This window comes from Caretta caretta, chromosome 12 (genome assembly GCF_965140235.1).
Source record: "Caretta caretta isolate rCarCar2 chromosome 12, rCarCar1.hap1, whole genome shotgun sequence".
In the NCBI taxonomy this organism is placed as follows: Eukaryota; Metazoa; Chordata; order Testudines; family Cheloniidae; genus Caretta; species Caretta caretta.
Window position 1 is genome coordinate 19,313,369 of NC_134217.1, and position 18,735 is coordinate 19,332,103.

Here is an 18,735-nt window from a genome sequence, read left to right on the forward strand (position 1 = left end):
GTTGGAAGAACAGCACAGGAAACCTAGCACAGAGTTTGCTTATTGCATGCCTGCCATTTGACACTAGCACAATCATTCTTGCGTTTTTCTTAATGTTAAGTTTCCAACTAATGTGACCTGAATAATAGATATTGTACAGGTTTGGTTGTAGAGAGAGCGCAAAACTAATTGACAATGCTGCTGTTTCTTTGCCTGATCCTGGAAGTGATACTGCTCAACACCTTGCAGGGTTGGTCTTTTTTAAATTTATCTGTTTTATAGTGGTATTTTATTGTTTCATAAAACATTAGAGTTCAAGTTATACACTCATATAAAAATTTACTTGCCCTGAAACAATCCTTCTGTTGTGACGGTGATTTTTAAGAGGAATAGGATATTTCTACTTTAAGAAACAACTACAGATGATATTCCAGAAACTTGTCTAGTGTTTTAATACTTTTCCATTCCTTTTCTGTAACTACCACTTTTAGGTACTGGTTGCTAACCAAAATTACAAAAGCTGTTTTGCTTTCTTCAGTTCACTTCTTCCTCAGCTACAATGATTAATAATAATAATGGTAGTTCTGGTGAGGCTATGCTCTAGCTTTGACATTATAAGATTAGTTTCTACAGGTCAAACTATCAGTTCATATTATAAATATTGATTTTTTTTTTCCATTCTTGCTTCTCCAATGAAGTGATGAACAGGTATAAAGACAGACTCCTCTCTTTGAAAAAGCCGATCGCTAATCAAAAAATCTTTGCCAAAAGCAAGTCTGAAAAGATATGTACAGTTGTTCTTGCCTATCTCGCAGCTTGAGGTTTGATATCTCAGGAAAAGGAGAGAGATAATGAGTTGATTTTAAAAAAATAAGGCCAATAAAACAGGGCATTTCATGCATCTTAAAAAAATCATTTTTAAAATATCCTTGTTAGAAGCAAACTTCAGTGCTCAGAATAGTGAAATTATGTGCTTATTCTTTTTTCAGATCATTGAGCACTTTCTCTTCTACCTAGCTACTGATTTGTAATTATATGAATTCATCCATGAAAAAAATCAATATTTCTGAAGAGGTTTACATAAATGAACTAATTCTGCATGACATATTCAGTTCACAACTACCCATTGCAGACGTGACTGAAACAGCATAACTCAGCTAAAGGGGATGAGATAAAATAGAATGTGTTTTGGTTTTTCCCTTGATACAGTTTATGAACACAACTACCTATATTAAAAGAACCTTAAGTTTGCAAAGTCAAGCACTCAAAAATAAGGAAATGCCAGAATTAAGGTTGCCTGTGAAACCTTAATTTAGCCTTGCTGTGCATATGTGTTATGATCTTAATGAAGTGATTACATACTATTTTTTCCACTTATTCAGTGCACTGAATGATCATATCTCAATATTGTGTTCTCAGTTTTCAGTGTGTGGCCCTAAACCTTAGTATTGTAGTCTGTTTTCTCGTGGAGATTAAAGGTCAAAATTATCCACTAGGTCTGGGTGCTGACTGTGAAATGCTTAGGACCAGAGTACTGTACTAAGCACTTTGTATTCAGGCTCAGCTCCTATTGACTTCAGTTGCAGTTGTGAACAAGCGCCACTTCTGTAAATCAGGCCCCAAAGTCTCAAGTGGGGGCATCCAGAAAATGAGGAATTCTTAATTAGTGACCTGCCTGTGAACAATTCTGGCTTACATGACATGTCCAGCATCACATAGGAACTTTGTGTGACAGAGACAGGGATCAAATCCAGTCCACCAGAGTGGCATTCTCTTAACTATGAGATCCACCTTTCTTTTCCTGTTCTTTTCCTCTCATTCGGTACGTACTTTCCAACTTAATCAACAAATGAGAGAGGGTCCTATAGAGAAAAAAAGCTGCTTTTACAACACAACCCTGATTCCACCCCAGAGCTGGGGTCTTGTGGAAAAAAGATCATGTAATAAAAGACACTTGTGTACCAGAAACCTTAAATCTGGCGTTCCCTAACTTTTGAGTGCTTGCTTTTGCAACCTGAATAACATTCTTCAGTGTAGTTTTGTGTAGGAGTATTCTTATGGCTCTCTGCCCTCAGTTCCAGTGCCTGGCTACTTCCAAGCCTGGAGCAGCAATTACCAGGAAAGTCCAGCTTTACCCCTGTAGCCTTAGACTGAAGCATCCTCAGCCACTCTTGTGGGGATGGTGCATATGCAGTCCAGTCAGCCACTAGGAGCTGGGAGCATACGCAGTAGGGACAGAACAGTTTAGTAATCTAAGTCTCTACTGAGCATGTACAAACTGGGTTTGGTTTTTTTTGGTTTTCAGAGACTTAGCAGTTGGGCAGATTTTCACAGGGATGGCAGAAGTCACATCCCTGACACAAGGCCACCACCAAAAAACTTCATTTCAAAGGGGAAGAAATCCTTCTGAATTTAACAGACAAATTATATTTTTTTTACTTTGTCATCTTCTTGGAAACAACTGAACCATTGTGGCTGACATTTCAAAAAATTCAGCTTGAGGCAGACACCCACCATGGAAACTTTTCAGCTCAGATAGTTGGGTTTTGCAGTTACTTGCTACTGAAAACAGAGTCCTATAATAGGAAATGTTAGGCAACCTGAATAGATAGCCAAGTATTATACATGGTACTGCTAGTACTATTAGAAGAGAATATATTGATGGGGCCAGTTGGTCCTTGCCCCTTTTGCAGCAAAGAGAGGTTGCAAAGAGCCTTCTAATTCCTTTGCCCTTCTTGACAACTTTCCACTATAAGTGATGGGGAGGGTAGAGTGCAGCCTGTGTGTTCCGTCCAGGCAGATGTGCTACTACAAACCACCTCCTTTTGGAATGAAAGAGGCAACAGAGAGAAGTCAGTCTTGCACTTTCTCCATACCAGTCCATGAAGCTGACTGGGTGCAGAAAAACTCCCCAGAACATCTGGTAGCAAAGGGAGAGACTGTGCATTCTGGGGCATAATTATTTTAGTTCTCTGAGAGGTGGGATGACTATATACCACCCCTGTCATTAAATAGCACAATCTGGGCCTAAGTTCGTGAAAGGAACAGAAGACATTTTCATTAGCATATTCAGCAAACAAGCAACTATCCAGAGAGACATCATCCTCTTTTAGAAAAGCACCGTTAAACTATCTGAAGATAGGTAACGAACATAGCTAAATGCTATTCAGTGTTCATCTACCATATACAACATTCTGACACAAGAATCAGTGTACCAAGTATTAACACTGACTGTACATGGAGATAATGATAGTGACCTCCTTTGTAAAGCACTTTAAGATCTTCAGATAAAAAATGCTATGTAAGAGCCTGGTATGATGATGATGATGGCTAGACCATGTGCTCTCAAACAGAGTCATGACCCCTCAGAGGGTCATGAGGTTATTATGTGGGGGGGTCACTGAAGCAGGGCAGTTGGACTCCACCCCAAGCCCTGCTTCACCTCCAGCATTTATAATAGTGCTAAATATTTAAATACGTGTGTTTAATTGGGGAGGGCATATGTTGCACACAGAAGCTTGTTGTGTGAAAGGGGTCACCAATACAGAAGTTTGAGAACCAGTGAACTAGACCTAGGGCTCCTAGTTCATTCATAATTGCTTGAAAACTGAACATGTCATGAAAAATCAATTTCATTTACAGGGGTAAGTAGGCTCTTGGTTGCCCAATATCATTAGCGGAGTCTCCTGAAATTGTGGCCAAGTACATTAGGGCAGATCTCTACTGTTGAGGAAAATGTCAAGGTCTTCAATGTCCACACAACCTGTTTTTAAATTCTCATTCAAAAGACTTTCCCCTTCTCCATTTGCAGTAAACTGCATGGTACTCAACTGATCTTCCTTGGCAAAAGAAACTAAGCTCTTTATTCTTCCAAGACATTCTCTCAGTTCTTGGTAATGTGCATATTTCAAAACCAAAATGCTTTAAAAAAAATCTAGGGACAGAAAAAGGAAAGAATGTTTGTTTAAAATAAATCATCCAGGTATATTTCAAACAAAGTCAAATTTCACACCTTATAGTCAACCTCAAAATGACATGGCTGAGAGAAAGTATTACTGAAAAAAAAAAATTCAGCTTTCATCAAATTTCTGGTCTGATGCTATGTCCCATAGGTTTCAGAGTAACAGCCCTGTTAGTCTGTATTCACAAAAAGAAAAGGAGTACTTGTGGCACCTTAGAGACTGACCAATTTATTTGAGTATAAGCTTTCGTGAGCTACAGCTCACTTCATCGGATGCATACTGTGGAAAATACAGATGATGGTTTTTATACACACAAACCATGAAAAAATGGGTGTTTATCACTACAAAAGGTTTTCTCTCCCCCCCCCACCCCACTCTCCTGCTGGTAATAGCTTATGTAAAGTGATCACTCTCTTTACAATGTGTATGATGATCAAGGTGGGCCATTTCCAGCACATAGTTGTTCTTCCCTCAGAAAGCACTCAGTTCTATCCAACAACTAATGTTTCTTTGGTGTTCCAGAAATTACAGCTTGCAGGAGTAGGTGATCGATTTTATCTCTCTTCTAAATATAAAAAAAAAAAAAAAAAATCTAGTCAGTTCTTCCATCCACATGTGCTCTCAGTCCAAGAAGCTTAATAGTGTAGCTTTGATCTGGATCTCCAACATTTCCACTCTAATGGGCAGATTTTTTCTCTTTATATATGCTATGTGAAATGCTGGATATGCACCCATTTCTCAGTCTGAATCACTTAAGGTCCTTCTCTGTTTGTGCTATTCAGTGCTTGGTTCTATCCAGTCTAACCTCCATGTTTCCAACCAGAACAGTAGCTGATCCAGTGTCATATTCATAAAGGCTATAGCTGCATGAGTTTTATCCTCCTTATTCAGGATGAAGGGGCATGTAAGGATGTGGCTTGGGCACCAGCATGAGAACAGGTTCTCTTTCCAATAAAACAGTAACTAGTTAAATACTAGTTACGAACACCTCGGGAATGGAGGTTGTTCTTTCAAAAGTTTACATTTACTGAAGACAGCTGAAAATTGACTTAACAGCTTTGACACGTAACTTTGCAGAAGAAAAATGCTGCTTTTAACCGTCTTAATTTAAATGAAACAAGCATGGAAACAGTTTCCTTACCTTGTCAAATCTTTTTTTAAAAACTTTCCCTTTATGTTTTAAGCAAATACTGTACTGTATTTGCTTTTTGATGGGGGAGTGGGGAGGTCTCTGCTGCTGCCTGATTGAATACTTCCGGTTCCAAATGAGGTGTGTGGTTGACGGTCAGTTCGTAACTCTGGTGTTCATAACTTAGGTTCTGTAGTTAAAGAAGCAGCCAGAGTTTGAGCAGGCAAAAACCTTGATCTTATTCTTCACTATTGGCACTTAAAATAAATGAATGGCCAGATTTTCAAAAGAGCTCAGCATCCAGCATCTCCCATTGAGAACAAACTGACCCTTATTTATGCACTTAAATGGGAACAGAACTTTCTTGAAAATGTGGCCACTTATTTGGATGCTTAACACTTGGGTGCTCAGCTCTTTTGCATATTTGGCTCAAAATCACTATACACTCAAACTAAATAGCAAAAATAAATTAAATGGATAAGTGGAAGTAGCTTTGAAAAGGCAATACCTCAAATATTCCCTTCCGCCTCTACTGCCTTAAGCCTCTCATTGTTAATTTATACAGTGACTCTTCTCCACAACTTTCCATGAATTATTAATACTATAAAGCACTGTTCTTCAAAAGGATCTCAAAGTACTTTCCAGATATTTAAATTTTTGCAACACCCAGTCAAGGAAGGTGTGTGAAACAGTAATTTCAGTATTTTTAAATATCATTACTATTAACATAAAAATTGGGTAACATGCATTTTCTAAAGTTCTTAAATTATGTATGACGAAAGCTTTATGATCCAAAGAGTTGAGACTACAAACAGATGATCCTCTATGGATCTATTTCTTTCCAATATAGAGGAACTGATTGATAACATGAAAATAAAGCTCAGAAGCAGTGCGCATGAGCCTGTGGAATTCAGCACAGTAAGAAATGGGGTCATGTGAAGTGGTAGTACAAAGACAGTTTTAAGGAAGGCAAATTTAGAGGGTTAAGAAATATAGGCTTAAAACCTCCATTAATTCCTCAGGCAAAACTCCAGCTGAAGTAATTAGGGTCCAGGGGTTTAACTGATGGGAACACATGGCAGAACTCTATCCCTTTCCCACTTGCCATCCTCTCCATCACTTACCTCTTGGGTTCACCACAGCATTTGTGAACCCCAGATGCTCAAGCATGAGTTATCATCTGGGAAATATGTAATAAACTGGCATGTGAGCAAGACAAGCCACTCCCTTCTCCTGGACACCACTGTCCTTACATTAAAATCAATGCTGATATGTAACTGACTTACAGAAATCTCTAGTGTATAAATACTACACTGATGTAGAAAAATGGAACAGAAAACTGTATAATGGGTAGAATATCAAAAGCAGAAAGAATGCGAAAATTATATTTATTTAACAAAAATGGATGCTTTGACACTGTTCTAATGTCAAGGGCGTGTAATATGATAGAAATTTAAAATCCTCTTTAGAGAGAACGTATAGTTATTTTATTTCTTCAAATTTCTTATAAACAGCTGCCAGCTAAAGGCTGCTCTTCCTTAAACCCTCTATTATCTTCTAATAAAAAAGGCCTGTTCATGAGCAGGAGTTTACCTCTTTCACCATGAAGGTCCAAATGACCACTGTATACAGTATAGCAATAACCATTAAGCCACAGGTGGCAGGTTTGTTAGAGTGTTTACACTACTGCTGCCTACCTGACAGGCATTTCTAAACATTTATAAAGCATTTGGAGATCATCAGAGGGCAGGCAGTATAGAACTGCTGAATGCTACTATTTATTATTGTTACCAATGGATTGCCACTTTAGCTATATAATGTATTTTTTATACTAGCCTCCCAGTTGCTTTTGGATTCTATTCATGGTATCTCCCCTTTAATCTACAAAGCTCTATAGGGCTTGAAGCCAAGCTACATCTCTCTTCATATGGACTGTCTCAATGGCTGATATCAGCAGAGATGTTCTCTTTGAAAATGCCAAGATTTGAATTCCTGAGGAGGAGAAAGAAGAGAGTTCTTAGGAAAGGGACCTTAACTGGGGAACTTGTTACCTCCCAGTCTGCAGGAAATGGAATCTGACCTTCACTTAACAGCCTAGGTTCTGGAAGTGCTGGAAGAAGGGTAGGAACCTTAGCTGCCTCAGATCTACACCGCGTCTCCCTTCGATTTTTAATGTTTCAGAGCAGGAATTTGTCATATCTCATTCATCTGTAAAGCATGATGCACTTATGGTATTCTGTATAGATAGGAAGTATACTCTTCAGGAAGAAACTGACTTCCTGTGAGTTTGGAAAGCATATGACCATTTTGGGCACCACTGCAATCTCAATAATCAACAAGTAATTCAGAATGCAATATAATGCTATAAGACAGGCATTTAAGACTATAGAAGCTTTTTCCATCACATGCATTGGGTGGCCAACCAGTGTATGACTCTTATTGCTAACCACTTGGATCAGTACTATTTTGTTCATAGTGTCAGTTGTGCATCCAGAAGCAACCCCAAATGGGCGTATACTAAACTACTTAATAAGGGATATGCAGGAAAACTCATTTAATGTGAAATCTTAGATCAGTCAGTGAAAGAAGGAATATGCATATTGAGAAATATAAAGTTTCTTCACAGACTTTGTGCACTCTGTGAGCTCTTGGCAACTCATAACTTGTTTTTCCTTCTCTCCTGCAGCTCCATGCTCAGGCAGCAGTTACTTTTGCCATAGCAACATGTGCATCAATAATTCTTTGGTCTGCAATGGCATTCAAAACTGTGCATACCCTTGGGATGAAAATCATTGCAAAGGTGAATATAGTGCAAAGCATAACCTTGGTGATCCAGGATTGTCAGTTAGCCTTTCATTTAAGAAAGTCATAAAACATCTTTTCCTGCAAATGTGCTGAAGACAGCTATTCTACTTAACTCAGGGAGATGTTCCAAATTTTTAATTTAAAACCAAGACGCCTGTGAGCAGGGTTGAAGAATGTACCTGCCCTATAAATGAAACATCACATGCCCTTCACAAAGTATATTTTAAACTTTACACAGAACATTGGGCCTACTAAGTATATGCTTCTGTATTTGCCTGATTTGTACCGCTACCATCTATTCCTAAACCTTGATGCTTTTGCGGGAAAAATCCTTGTTTTTTGAAGGAGGCCCCTTTATGTTACAGTGTGAAAATATAAATGTAGTTACTAAGCTAAAATGTATCATGTCACAGCATCTTTGTTTTATTTATTACAGTTAACAAAACTGATCAGTGGCTCCCAAGTTTCTATAATAAAAATCAAGTTTGCTGCACCTGAAGCTCTGCCTGTGCAAGTATAATACACATTTCCAATCAGAAATGGTTTTCTGAGATGTTTTCCTGAACTATGGGTGCTTTTCTGAAATATACACCTTTCCTAGAATGCTTCACAAACCTACTGCAATATGAGAGATTTATTTATTAAATATATAGCAACAAAGCAATACCATCTTGCCCAGCATTTTTAACTACTGTGTGCTCAACTACATTCCCCATTATATTTTAGCTTTATACATGAACAGAATTCTTAATACCTAGCATCACAGGAAAAAAAACAAAACCCAAACCCAGAAAGCAGTAAATATTTTTACTGTTTTCTAATGAACAGTCTGTTGTATTCATACAAATTTCTTTTAGTCATTCAGGACAAATACTTTTTCCAGAGCAAAATACTGCTAAAAATTTGTCTCTTACGTGTGGGAAACTTGCTGTAATCAGATACTGCCATCTTGTGTACTTCCATAGGAAGTGCTATCAAGAAATTATTTTTTAAACTGATCTTATGATGTGGAATGTTAAATAACTTGCAATGCAATACGTAGGTACAATTTAGTCCAGTTATGAAGCCATCCAGTGAAGGCAAGATAACTAGTATGGTTGGATTTTTTTATATTGTTTTTTAAAGGACTAGATAATTTTGGGGTCTGGTTTTTCCTCCATTCAAATCAATAGGAGTTTTGCCATGAGCACCAATGGATGCAGGATTGGGCCCTTCGTGTATGAGCATTTAGCATTATACAAGCTAAAGTAATGATATGCTGTTTAATCAAATTTTAGATTTCAGAATGTAAACTAATTACCACAGGGGTCAGGAAGGAACCCACATCCCAATTAAATAGGTATGTTGTTGGATTAGGGGAGGATCCCAGCAGCCTTTGAAGTATCAGGTGTTTGTCACTGCTGAAGGCAGGGGTATTGGATTTGCTGAACCATTGCACTGATTCAATATGGCAAATCCCACAAATCTATAAGTCCATTACATTTCTAAGGTTGTTCTAATGTAACTTCTTTCCCCCAAAACTATGGGCCATATTCTGCTCATGAATGTTTGTACGAACCTCCGGGAAAATAGCACACACTTCTATGAGAGCAGAGCATGGTCCTATGCATCGAAAACTTGCCTGAAATTACATGCTGTTGAGTGGGCTCAGTCCTGCGGTTCTTGCTTATCCCTTATGAAACAAAACTCCAGAGTAACCAGTGATTTTTGTCTGAGTAAGGACTAATACTTAAAGCATACAGGGCCAAATTCTGCTCTCCCTCACAGGGATGCAGTGCCCATTAATGGAGCCAATAGTTAATAGACATTTGCACCCATATGAGTGACATCAGCGTATGACCCGCTCTATCATTTACACTTTTCATTATCTTAAATCTTTGCATACGAAATCAAACCTGAAATTTTACTGAATTATTTCTGATCAGACATTTTAGATAGACTCAAAAGCTAACCCTCTCTCTTTTTTGCAGAGAAGAAAAAAACTGGACTGTTTGAACAAATCACCAAAACTCATGGAACCATCATTGGAATTACTTCAGGGATAGTTTTGGTTCTTCTCATAATTTCAATTCTGGTGCAAGTAAAGCAGCCTCGCAAAAAGGTTATGGCCTGCAAAACTGCTTTTAATAAAGCTGGCTTCCAAGAAGTATTTGATCCTCCACATTATGAACTGTTCTCATTAAGGGATAAAGAGATTTCTACAGACTTGGCTGACTTATCAGAAGAACTTGAGAACTATCAGAAAATGAGACGCTCCTCTATTGCTTCGAGATGTATTCATGACCATCACTGTGGCTCTCAAGCTTCCAGTATAAAACAAAGCAGGACCAATCTCAGTTCCATGGAACTTCCTTTCCGCAATGATTTTGCGCAACCTCAGCCAATGAAAACATTTAATAGCACCTTCAAGAAAAGTAGTTACACATTTAAACAGGCCCATGACTGCCCTGAGCAGGTAATAGAAGACAGGGTGATGGAGGAGATTCCTTGTGAAATTTATGTGAGAGGACGAGAGGATGCTGCACAAGGCTCATTATCTATTGACTTTTAATCTCCTGTTAAAGGTAAAATTGGTACGTGTGGGTGTGTGTTTATCTGACACACACTGTGTCTGTATAAAAATACACCATATGTAGTGTGTATAGGTACACACACTTTTTAGCTTACTGTATCCAATTTTTTTTAAAAGGAAAGATCTTCATAACCAATAATTGTTGCAGTGGTGGACTTTGCACCCATCCCCCACAAGCTGCCACTTTGCTTGAGCAACAGAACAGAAGGATTTGCATGGGAACTATCAAGAATATTTTTAACTAAATGTGAAAATGACTAGATTATTTTTCTGCCCTCCCTTTCATATTATTTCTCTCTTCCTTTGTTAAATAATTAGTTTTCAGACCAACTAGTTTAAGTAAAAGTGGTAAAAGGCACCACATATTTTGACACAGCTGTCTGTGAGCATATTTATCAAATTGCAGCTAGAGTTACTTTGGGAAATGCTAATTAAGACAAGTTATGTTGCATCTTGACTAGTTTTTATATTGCTTCCTTTGTCTCTGTGTTCCGTGAGAAATATGTGAAATGGTCTATTGCCTTTTAACAGTATTTTATCTTGGCTATACAGTATTCATTTTAGTATCTTTGGGAATATATGGCCTTTGCAGGTTGTGGATTAAAATTTAACCCAATTCTCAAGTACGTCGTGGTAGATACAGACTTTACACAGAAGCTTCTTTCAGGAAGATGGTAGATTTTCAAAAGCATAGGGTGGGCTGATTTCTGCCATGTGTTAAAGCCATGCAACTCCATTGATTTCACAGGTGTATAACTAAGGCTCTCTGTTTTTTCCTGTTACTTGCATAAAGAAACTCCACTGACTGACTGACTGACTGACATATATTTCTGTCTCCTGTAGTGATCCTAGTACTATATTCCTTATGCAGCGCACCCTCCCTATTGAAATCCATGCTGGATACACTCAATGGGTGTCTGAATTGCACAGAAAGCACAGGATGAAGCCTGCTATGTGTTACACTTTGAGATCTATGTGATAACTAAGGTGTATGAAATTGTTGGGGACAAAGAGAAATCAAAGTAACTGAATGAGCTTTTTAGCACTTTTTTCTAGCACTTGTGTCCATGCTGCAAAAATGCACATTTCATACTTTTTTTTAAATTGCAGGTTAGACTTTTTTTTTACTGCACAAGACAATTTGTAAAATAATTATCATGGGTTTTTTAGACTCTTTTGATGTAATTTGATACTAATACAAACTGTTTATTAAATCAAGATTTAACACATGTACAGTAAGCCTCTTTCAGTGTCCCCATTAGCAGCATTGAATAACAGGCAGTGATTGGTGTGTACATTGTAACTTGTAAAGAATACTTAACATACGTTAGCCTTTTTACTCTTTTTTTTTTTTTAAAGACAGGAACTGTTACTCTTTCACTAAATGTGACCTTACAGTTCTCAGTTACTGGACATATTCTGTATTAAATGTACATAAAGACATAAATCAAACTTTTTTTTGGTGCTGACTGCAATGAAATTTAATTCAGTTACTGGAGGTTTCTGCACTGTGAGGACATATCAGTTGCTGGGCATGTGTATAAAACAGACTATTTTTCCTTTTTAAGATTAAAACAAATGAGACTTTAATTGCTGATTTCCTGACCAGGTATGATTTGATGGTGGGGAACAAAACTATTATTTCTGTCCCTTTATAGCAATGGGGTTTATTTAAAGTTAGGAACACTCCTTCTCTGTTTGCTTTATTACTGAACCCAAGAATCAGAACAACTTCAACTTACTTGTATCATCTGTTAAAAATGGTACATGCCACTCTATCAAAGCAATGCAATCAGCTTAATTTACCTAATATACATGGACAGTAAATGAAAGTGTGCAGACATTCATTGAAATGTTATCTGTAAGACTTTCAGCTCAAGAAAACAATTCTCATCCTGAATTCCATTTCCCGTGAAACAAAACACTGCCACTAAAGAGAAATGCTAAGACCAGCCATTTGAAAAGAGAATCCAGCATCCTCTGTTAGGATTTTAGACCCAGATGTGATATGCATTTTAGAAGTCATTTTTGGCTTTAATAGAAAAACACAATCTTTTGGATGCTTAAAACTTCAAGGAGCCCATAGCACTATTCCCACCCTTTCTCCTATCCACTCATTTCTGCAGTATTTTGATTTATTCTCAGTATGTTTCATGTGTAGACCAGGTCAGAATTTGGCTAGATGTGTTTCCCCAGGCAGTCATTACTAAAAAGCCAACATTTAGTGAGTAGTGGTACTTTTGATACTGCCATCTATTCCAGGGGTAGCCAAACTTACTGACCCTCCACGCTGCACACAACAATCTTCAGAAGCGCAAGAGCTGGGGCACGCCTGCCGCAATTTGGGCCTTCTGCCCTGCAGGAGGCATCTGCTGAGCAAAATCCCCTACCCCACCACCCTGCTGCAAGGTGGAAGTCCCAAGCTTTCCCCTGCCCAAGTCTGGTAGGTGAAGAATGAAGGGGGCCTGGGCAGAGGGGGGCTCCATGAGCCATGCTAACTGTGAAAGAGCTGTATGTGGCTTGTGAGCTACAATTTGGCCACCCCAATCTATACCTTGATACTGAGATAGCTTAAACATCACAATGCTACTGTCTGCTGCATGATTTACTACTTTTTAACTGGCCCTACAATTTTTTACCCTTTAATAAATATGAGATAAGAGGGACAATCCAAGACTCTTGGAAGGGGTACAGGGAAGTATCTAGAGTTGTATATAGCTGTGATTCATCATGACACCGAGATTGGCTCTAAAATGCTGCAGCATTTCAGGGATCACAGGAATCTTAATTTATACAGGAAAAGTATGACATTTTCTTGCTTTATAGGAAGAACGTGGTCTTCATAAAGTGTACTAAGGACAAAGAAGCAGTATACATATTGTCATCTACATTCAACACACAATTAAAAAGAAGTGACGGAAGAGCTATCATTTGCATAACAAATTTTGAGAACAAAACTCGTGCCAAAATTCACATCATTTTTATGTACTGAAAAGCCCACCTTATCCATCTGTTAGTGACTTTCCTAACTGTGCAAAGACCTATGTATCAGCAGTGACTCAGGAAAAAGACACTTATTCTTTTAATAAATCATACATTGTTGCTCAACTTTCCTATATAGCTGAAATGCTGCAGACATCACATGCTCTACTGCCTACATGCTTCACCAACAATGTTGAAATAGTACTTCTCACTGGTGCCTGAAAAGCCAGAATGAAGTTGGGACCAGAGCAGAGTGAAAATGAGAGACTTCAATTCAGGCCTCATGCAAACATTTTATTCAGCTTTGAGCCTCCTCTATTTTCAACTCTGCTTTTCATATTCAAATATACTCATGCCAAAATTCAGACAAAGCCACTTGCTCTCACCTGGTGTCAACACAAATCCATGCATCACCCCAGTGCTTGCTCATTTCACCAAATGAAAGGTTCCAAACCCTCACAAAGCCAAACGTACAGACGTTTTACATGGTTTGGGGTTACAGTGAGAAACATTTAAGACTATCCTAACTGTAACCCACTGGAACAGTTAAGTAATTTACATATGTTAATACTATATACGTTTATCTATAAAAAAAATCTGTCATCATCTGTCTATTCCTGCTTTGAATGTGATTGTTTTATCAGTTTATGAGCTAGCTGAGTGATATTTGCAAGGTTTTTGCTTCTCTTCCCTTAACTGTCCCTGTAGAAGATAAATGCTGATAAAAATGGACTCCAATACGAAATGCGTGTAGCTGTGAAAGGCTGTTTTCACTCAGTTTCTTTTGCTACACTCCATTTTACAGAATCAGCTTAGCTAAATCTGTTTTCCATCTGCTTTATATATCACCACTAACAATCATTTTTGAATTCTCAATTTGTTCTCCCTTATCTAGCCATTGTTGATAATCCAAAATACAGCAGATAAAACAGCTTAATTTCTATAAGCCTATTTGATCCTAGAGAGTCAAGCCTGGAGACAAACAAAGTGAAGACCTCATGTCTTTGTATGTCTTTTTATTACCGATGTGTCATTTCTACCAGTTGATTTTAATCAAAGAAATGCATGTTGTTTATGGGTCAGATCTGACCAGCGAGAGAAAAGTGCTGTGAAAAACCAACAAACAGGTACATAGCACATACACATTGCAAGATAAATGTTAAAAGTCACGGGGTTTTGGCTGGTAGCTGTCCCCCCATGGTCACCTACTGCTCCTGGCTCCTGTTCCATAACTGTAAGGGTGGTTGTGCCCAGGAGCTGCTGCTGGGTAGTGGGTAGAGTAGGACATAAATGCATGAGGCCAGATTCTCTTTTCTGTTCCAACCCCTTTGCATGTCACTTCTGGTGTGAAGGGCGCAGCATGTACTGCTCCCACCCCCTAGGAACACCCACTCAGAGGGGCTGGAGACCTGTACCAATTTGAAGAAATTAGATTGCAGATACATGGAATTTCCCTCTGCCACCTCTACTGTTACAGCCCAGGTTACTTGACCTCAAATCTCACAGTCTGGCCCAAAAAGTTTGTTTCTGAAAACCACTTCAGTTGGGTCACATTTTAGAAGCAATCCTCTGCAATTTTACCTGAACTTGAGAAGGGTTGGGTCCAAGCTGGGTCAGTTGTCAGGACAGAAAATAGCCTCACTCTCTACCCCGCAATAAAGCCACAGAAGGGAAGACGGGGGGCAAAGAGGAATGTGAGGAGTAGTATAGCGGAAAAGCAGGGAAAAACATGGCAGGTGACTGTAGAGGATGGACTAGGGACAAGACACTGGCGGGGAACACAGAAGAAGAATTAAGTGTAGCAGAAGAGTAGGTGGGAAAGGGAGAGAGACACAACCATGACAAGGGAGGAGGAAAGAGGTAGAATGACGGCTGCCCCACCTCTTGGGATAGGAGAAGGTTAGTGTATTCCCCCATGGAGCAGTGACCAAAAAGACCCACATTCTTGTGTATGTTCTTCTGGTTGAATTTGAATCTTAAATGCTCATGTACAATTTGAAGGTAGGCAGCTTCCCCTTAAAGGCTCTGAAAATCTAAAGCTAATTTAAAAAATAAAACATTCTTACAATATTCATAATTTTTAAACCAATCTTGTATTTTAGAATCTGACATGAATTTTGAATGGTTGAGACTGACAATGCTGCCAGCAGTTAGAAAGATAATGAACAAGATGCAGGCTCTCTGCACTTCCACTCCCCTGACTCAAAAACACAGGTTCTGATGATTGCTTTAGGTCCGAAGCCTTAGACTGCACCCTTATTCTGGCCAGGCTAGGGCACCTGCAAAATACCAGTCCCCTATGCCCATCTCCACCTACAGATTACTCATTAATCTGAGCTGGAAGGATGGGTAGAGATTGAAGACAGATCAAGATATACATGCTAAAAAGACATGGAGTGCACTGACGGGCCCTGAACCTCATCCTGGTACACCCTTCCTGCACAGGTGTCTGGGGAGCAAGAATGGAGGTGCAACAGTTGAACCATGTAATGGGCACCACAGCTTTTCAGGTGTTTGTCACAGTGTTTAAAACCACCATGCTAAAATTCTGGTTTCGGAACACAAAATCACCTTCCCACCCCAGATGTCAGATAAAGAGCAGGTGAGCCCTTCCAGATGTCAGAGCTCCCAGGGGTTACTTCCTATTAAAATGGTTTGCTTTCTTAAAGAAAGGAAAACTGAGACGTAAGAGCGTGTCTCCCCTTAATCTAAAATGAATATAGTAAAATTAGAATAAATGAATCAATTCTTTGACAGTTAATGTCTGGAACTGTATTATGGAGAAATAGTTTTATCATTGAATATGCAAGTGTTTTATTTATTTTAGGAGCATACTATGTCCATGTTCTGTGCTACCAGGCTCATCTGAACAAGTCAAAAAGAAAGCAGACAATTTCCACATAAACACTTGTATTCAACTTCTACAGCACTAGACTGTGGAAACTACAACAATCCAAAGCATGAACCTTCTTTCAGGTCTATTGGCAAAGCCAGCCACCAGCCTGAACTTCTAAGAAGGTTAAATCCTAAGGAGGCGTGAAACTAGATTATGCTTCATTCTAAATGCAAACTAGGTGACAATTAAATCATAATCACTGGATATTGTCCTTTCTGAGGTGATGGCTAATTCTCCCTTGAATCTAATGGCATTACTTTGAAGGTAATAAAGCATACAATTCTATTGAAGCAATATGTTAGATTCCCTCACTTCATTAAACACTATCAATACATCCAGTAAATTGAGGCTGCCAATTGTTTACTGGATAGCAATCTCAGTTACTGCTGGATTAGTACCCGAAAAGATGGTTGAAAGACTGATTTGTGGGGAGAAGAAACACTCGTGAAAACATTTACCAGGGTAAAAGAGATTCTTAGAAATAAAATGAAAAATAAATAAATTTCAGGTCTCTTAAACATGGTAGTGAAACTTGTAGTTAGCATGAAGAGAGGGGACATATCGAATAGCACTTGCTGTTTGGGTCTGCTGTATGTTTAATAAGCCAGTGGAATAGGTCAGGGCCTGAGGATGAAGCCAAATCATTTTTATTTTTCCTGTTGTGATGGAAAACAATCTGGTAGAGCAAAGACATTCTGTTTATTTTGCCCTTACCAGAGGGAGCAGCACCTGTGCAAGATTTTTATTAATCTTCTCTAGTCCTTAACATTTATTATTGATTGTGAATAGAACTCCACAAGCTACAGTGACACTACAGAAGGTCTATGTAAAAATCAAACACAACATAAATTAATTAAAAAGTATCTCAGATTTGAAAATATTTTGTGTAGGCTTTAGAAAAAGTCCAATTTCTATCACAGAGGTTGTGACTTTCTCCAAGCCACTTCTCCATTTAGGTCAGGCTTTCACACTTGTATGCTAATAATCAAGATTTTAAACTGGTTAGAATAATGCAGTGATAACAGAAAGCTGAGTTATACTCTTTCTTGAAAGACCCTGGAGCAGTGATCAACTCTGCAAGCTTAGAAAGCCTGCACTGCTTTGCTCATCACAGTGGAAATGGAGACAGTTTTGTTTGGGAAACACAGTCTTTTATAAAAAGAAAAGGAGTACTTGTGGCACCTTAGAGACTAACCAATTTATTTGAGCATGAGCTTTCGTGAGCTACAGCTCACTTCATCGGATGCATACCGTGGAAACTGCAGCAGACTTTATATACACACAGAGAATATGAAACAATACCTCCTCCGGGGTGCAGACTTTATATACACACAGAGAATATGAAACAATACCTCCTCCCACCCCGGAGGAGGTATTGTTTCATATTCTCTGTGTGTATATAAAGTCTGCTGCAGTTTCCACGGTATGCATCCGATGAAGTGAGCTGTAGCTCACGAAAGCTCATGCTCAAATAAATTGGTTAGTCTCTAAGGTGCCACAAGTACTCCATTTCTTTTTGCGAATACAGACTAACACGGCTGTTACTCTGAAACAGTCTTTTATGAAACTAGTAAAGTGAAAATTCCGAATTTTTTTTATAACACATACAGGAATTAATTCTACATGTTGACATCTCAAAGTGATTTTGCTTCAGGTCTTGACATCAGCTTAAATAAAAGGGGAAAGACTTTTGTTAAAGCAAATGTACTTCATACACATTTCTCAGTCACAAAACTCCAAACAAAAAGGTCGGGTTGATTTAAAATGCTGTGCACTGTTTATGATTGTATTTATATAACCCCTATTTTGAATGTTGATTTATATAGCTAGTTTGTCACCGAAGTCTGCACTTCTGCATATTACTGCATGTAGGCAGAATGCCAGATGTGTAACACCAGGAGGAATTAATGACAACATTTCAGCAGCACCCACAGAGCTAGTACTGTACAGCAGGTGAATGCTAATGCTCAACAACAAGAGAAAAAGAACACAAAAACACTTCCTTTTCAATAACCTTTTTTTTTCCCCTAAGGAAACACAACTAAAGGCAAATAACTGTTCCATGGCAACACCACTAGACACAGGAGCTGAAGTTAAAAAGCAGCCCACAAGCTTTTGCTTCTTCTTTTGTGAAGAATTAATGGGGAGTAGAATTTTAAAAAATATTTCCAGATTAATGGTCTTCTTTCTAAGCAGATCACATATATGAATTTAGAGAGACAGAGCCTTATCATGCAGGCTTCACTCAGGGAAAATTCCTCACTTAAGTCAATGGAGAATTTTACCTGACTAAGACCCACAGGTCATGACCCATCCTTGTATGTCTAAAGATATGAATTATTCAGAGGTGTGAATTACAGAATAGATATATGCTGTAATCAGTTAACCGATTGATAGGCCTGCCTGTAGG

General features: G+C 38.5%; 2 protein-coding genes across 4 annotated transcripts in view; one reads left to right on the forward strand and one right to left on the reverse strand.

Moving 5' to 3' along the window:
• The window catches only part of NETO2 (neuropilin and tolloid like 2), a 50,253-nt gene extending 38,354 nt beyond the window's left edge, over positions 1 to 11,899 (forward strand). For 2 of the 3 annotated variants that reach the window (XM_048870605.2, XM_048870604.2), the window contains exons 8-9: positions 7,757 to 7,870; positions 9,846 to 11,899. In XM_048870605.2, coding sequence (XP_048726562.1) covers positions 7,757 to 7,870; positions 9,846 to 10,426 — 695 coding nt within the window. In that variant the 3' untranslated portion in view covers positions 10,427 to 11,899. The remainder of the gene's footprint in view (positions 1 to 7,756; positions 7,871 to 9,845) is intronic. The other variant, XM_048870606.2, reaches the window with a different exon arrangement.
• Positions 1 to 18,735, reverse strand: part of LOC125620766 (borealin-2) — a 143,515-nt gene that overhangs the window by 18,128 nt on the left and 106,652 nt on the right. The gene's annotated exons all lie outside the window — the stretch shown is intronic.